The sequence below is a fragment of the Aspergillus stella-maris genome (assembly GCF_047715825.1).
Source record: "Aspergillus stella-maris strain CBS 113639 unplaced genomic scaffold BDV14scaffold_203, whole genome shotgun sequence".
Taxonomy (NCBI): domain Eukaryota; kingdom Fungi; phylum Ascomycota; class Eurotiomycetes; order Eurotiales; family Aspergillaceae; genus Aspergillus; species Aspergillus stella-maris.
Window position 1 is genome coordinate 1 of NW_027396997.1, and position 3,949 is coordinate 3,949.

Sequence of the window (3,949 nt, forward strand, 5' to 3'; positions counted from 1 at the left end):
ATTAATACCTGGAAGCAGCTAATCTGCTACTGGGAGCGGGTGGTGGAGCAGGACCATCTGCGGGAAGACCTCTTCCAATCGAGTCCTCAACAACTCGAGACGTGGGTAGAAGTCACCGAGACCGCTCGAGAACTTGTCAACAGGGAGACCGAGGGTTGGAGTGACGATCCCGAGGAGGAAGGCCAACTTCAAACGGAGCTTGATCAGGCTGTCCTCCAATTCAGCCTTGCCATTATCCAGCACTGGGTTCCCCGACGCAAGTTTGACTCGGTCCTGGTCTCGTTTGCGGCCGTACGGTACTGGAGCCCAGGTCAAGAGCAGTGGATGCCGCTTGGGCAATACACCTCAATCCTGTCGCAGCTGATCTATGACTGTCAGATCTTGATTCTGGCGCAGATCTTGGCCGAGACCCAAGATGACTTGAAGGCCGACATTGGAGCGCGAATTATTCAGATCCAAGACCAGTGGCTCCTCAACGACACCGACGGGCCCGTCGCTGAACTCTTGGAAAACCGACTGCTGGGATTCTCGATTGGCCGACGGGAGGTGCCGCCCGCTCAACTCCGTTGGCATGCGGATGGGGAGACGTTAGTCTGGGCGGATGTGATTTTCGGCCTGACTGATCTTCGCACCATCATCTTCCAAGGGTTGGCGCAGGCGCAGCAGATCTTGACGGACGAGCTCTGCCTTAGTGGGCGGTCGAGTCCGGCGGAGGAGATCCCCACGCTGGACCTATCTCGGCTGGTCGACAACTGGGACGCGAACTCCCCGGGACAGTCCTTTCTCACCGACGCCCGCAACAGTAGCTACCTGGACCCGCTGCGGCAATGGCTGGTGACGCGGGTGGGAAGGACCCCGGTCCTGTTTGACACATTCTTTCAACCGAGGGCAGTGGGCGGCGCATTGGGAGTCTGTGCGCAGACCGCGCAGCAATACGAGGATGCCGTGCAGCGGTTCCTTCAGGCAATGCTGGTCCCAATCTTCCTCGGGTCCGGGCAACAAGGCCGCCGCACCGAGTTTATTGCCCTGCGGTGGAAGAACTCGACGCGCGCCACGCGAGACCTCTTCCTGCATGACGGGCAGATGCTCTTTATCCTTAGCTACCACAAGAACCGCTACCGAAGCAATGCATCCCGGTGGCCAGTCCGGTTCCTCCTCCCAGAAGTCGCGCAGCTGCTGGCGCAGTACCTGGCCCTGATCCAGCCATTCCGCGAGTTCCTCCACCACCAAAGCCAGGCCCCCCACGCGGTCTCCGAGTATGTCTTCTCCGCCAGGAAGGGCCCGTGGCATGAAGATAGCATGACGCGGATCGTGGTGCAGACTGGGAAGCAGCTGCTGGGCAAGCACATCCATATCCAGGCATGGCGCCAGATTACGATCGGGATTGCCAGGCGGAAGTTTGCCCCGGCGCACGCCAACCTGCTGCTGGAAGAGGGAGAGGGGGTGGAGGAGGAGGAGGAGGCGGAGGATCCAATCCTGGGCAGTCTGATGGAGGCCATGCACTGGCAGGCCAGCCATACCCCCCATACCGGCAACCGAGTTTACGGGGGGACGGTGAATTTCCGCGCCGGCCTGACCGATGCAGGACTCCAGGAATTCCACCAAGTCAGCCAGCTCTGGCACCAGCTGGTCCGGGATCCGGTAAATTTTCAACCGTGGGTGAAAAGCCCGGTGCGACGCCCGATCGTCCCCATGCCCGCAACGCCATCCCGTGGCTCGCAGCATGGACCGACGACCGGGTGGGAGTGGGCCGACACGCCTCGGCCGGATCGCCTGTCCAGCCCGTGCAGCCCGTCATCATCCGCCCGCCATCCCCCGTCCAAGCGACGCCGGAGTGAGGAGCAGGAAAGTCCCATCACGCAGCGCGTCGCGCGACGCAGGGCCCCCGCCCGCAACCGCCGGCGCTGGCGCATGGCGGAGGCGCGGACGGTCCTGGAGCGGATGTATGGAGATGATGCCACCTACCGATCCGCTGAACAGGAACGGGCCGTGGGACATGTGATCAACGGGGATGGCCAGGTGCTGGCTATCCTGCGGACCAGCGAGGGGAAAAGTCTTCTGTATCTGCTCCCCTGCCAGCTCCCGGGGGCTGGCACCACGGTCCTGATCCTGCCTCTGGTGGTTTTGAAGGCGGAGATGCAGCGCCGGTGCCACGAGGCCGATCTCGAGGCCCATGTCTGGGAAGCCAAATCCCGCCCCGAGCAGTTACACTCGTGCCCGCTGATTATGGTTGCTGTTGAACAGGCCGTCCGCCCACCCTTCCGGGAATTCCTCAACCGCCTGGCCATTGCCAACGAGTTGGACCGGGTGGTGTTTGACGAGTGCCATCTCGCCGTCACGGCTCTCGACTACCGCCCAGCGATGGGCCTACTGCCATTGCTCCGCGAGCTCGAATGCCAGATGGTCTTTCTGACGGCGACGATGCCGCCCTCGCTGATCGATCGATTTCAGCAAGCCATGCTCCTCCGCGGTGCCCGCATGGTCCGCAGTCGCACCACGCGCCGCGATCTCCGGTATGAAGTGTTGCGGTCCGCGGCCCGCCAGCAGTTCCTGCCAGAGTTTGCGATCCCGCACATTCGGACCCTGATCACGCAGATGCAACCCGACGAGCGAGCCATCATTTACTGTGGGACCAAAAACACCGCCCTGGACGTAGCGCAGGCGATTACCGCGCCCCTCTACCATTCCACCTCGGGCAGCGTGGACGAGAAGGCCGATGCATTACAGCGATGGAGGGACGGGGACCCGGCATATATCGTGGCCACGTCGGCATTCGGGCTGGGGATTGACCATCCCGCCGTTCGGCATGTGGTGCATGTCGGGGTTCCCATGAACATGATTGATTTCGCTCAGGAAGTGGGACGGCTGGGGCGAGATGGGCGGGGAGGGCAGTCCACCGTGCTCGTTCCGCACCATTGGCGCGCCGCGAGGGATGCGCCCAACCGACCCACACCCGATGCCGCCGAAACGGCGATGCACCGATATTGCCAGGGTCACAGGTGCCTGGTGGGCGAGCTTGCCTACTTCCTGGATGGGGAAGGCGCAGCACCCTGCGAGAGGGAGAGGGCGATCTGCGGATACTGCAGGAAGAGGGGGTTCTCCCCCAACCCAATCCCGGACCTGAACCCATCCGACGACGACGACGACGACGACGACGACAACGACGACAATGATGATGATGATGATGATGATGATGATGACCAGCAGGATCTGCAAGTCGGGGCTGAAATCCTCCACGCCCGGATCAAGACACAAAGCCAAGGGTTGGCCGACTATGTCCACCTGCTGCAAGTATGGCGGGGGATTTGTATGATCTGCTACCATCTACCACGTCAAGGATCGGAGCAGCGATCCCATGCCCAACACACGTTGAATGATTGCCCCAACCCGCAACGGTTCCAGTACTTTGATGCGAAGAAAGCAGCAAGAGACGCCACCAAGGGCCAAAGTCCCTGGTTTGAGCCATATCATAGCTGCTTCCACTGCTACAACCCCCAGGTGGTATGTGATCAAGGGGGACGGGGACGATGTGCCTTTCCTGACCTGGTAATGCCAACCTGCTGGGCAATATATCAAAAGGCATCCTGGCGAGACCAGTTCCTCCCACAGCTCGGTGGGGCGCATGTAAAGGATCACGAGACGGCCTACATGATATGGCTGGGGACCACACAGGAGCGGTTTGGGGAACCAGGTACTAAGGCAATGGAGATCGCGGAATTCACATGGCAACAGATAAGCAGGAAGATTAGCTAAGACTCGAAACCCTTAGCACATAAGAAGTAGCCCAGGCCAAGGGAACCAAGGGTCAAGGTTTTTCACCCAAGGGTAAAACCGCTGGTATTCAGTTCCATTTTTTTTTTTTACTCGCAGGTGAAAAAGCCGAGATGGCGAGGGCCAGTTACAATAACTATGGAAAGTACGAGGGTAGTAAAACAACAAATGAATTTCC

General features: G+C 60.3%; 2 protein-coding genes across 2 annotated transcripts; one reads left to right on the forward strand and one right to left on the reverse strand.

The window, feature by feature from the left end:
* Window positions 1–1,443: 1,443 nt before the first annotated feature.
* On the reverse strand, window positions 1,444–1,864 carry BDV14DRAFT_186372 (uncharacterized protein). Its single transcript, XM_073770802.1, has one exon. The coding sequence runs from the start codon at window positions 1,854–1,856 to the stop codon at window positions 1,650–1,652; it is 207 nt and encodes a 68-aa protein (XP_073621583.1). The 5' UTR covers window positions 1,857–1,864; the 3' UTR covers window positions 1,444–1,649.
* A 4-nt stretch (window positions 1,865–1,868) lies between these two features.
* On the forward strand, window positions 1,869–3,189 carry BDV14DRAFT_186373 (uncharacterized protein; the record flags this gene model as incomplete). The annotated part of the gene is made up of 1 exon (XM_073770803.1): window positions 1,869–3,189. A coding segment is annotated over exon 1 (666 nt), but the record flags the coding sequence as incomplete, so codon positions are not given.
* Between the last annotated feature and the right edge of the window lie 760 nt (window positions 3,190–3,949).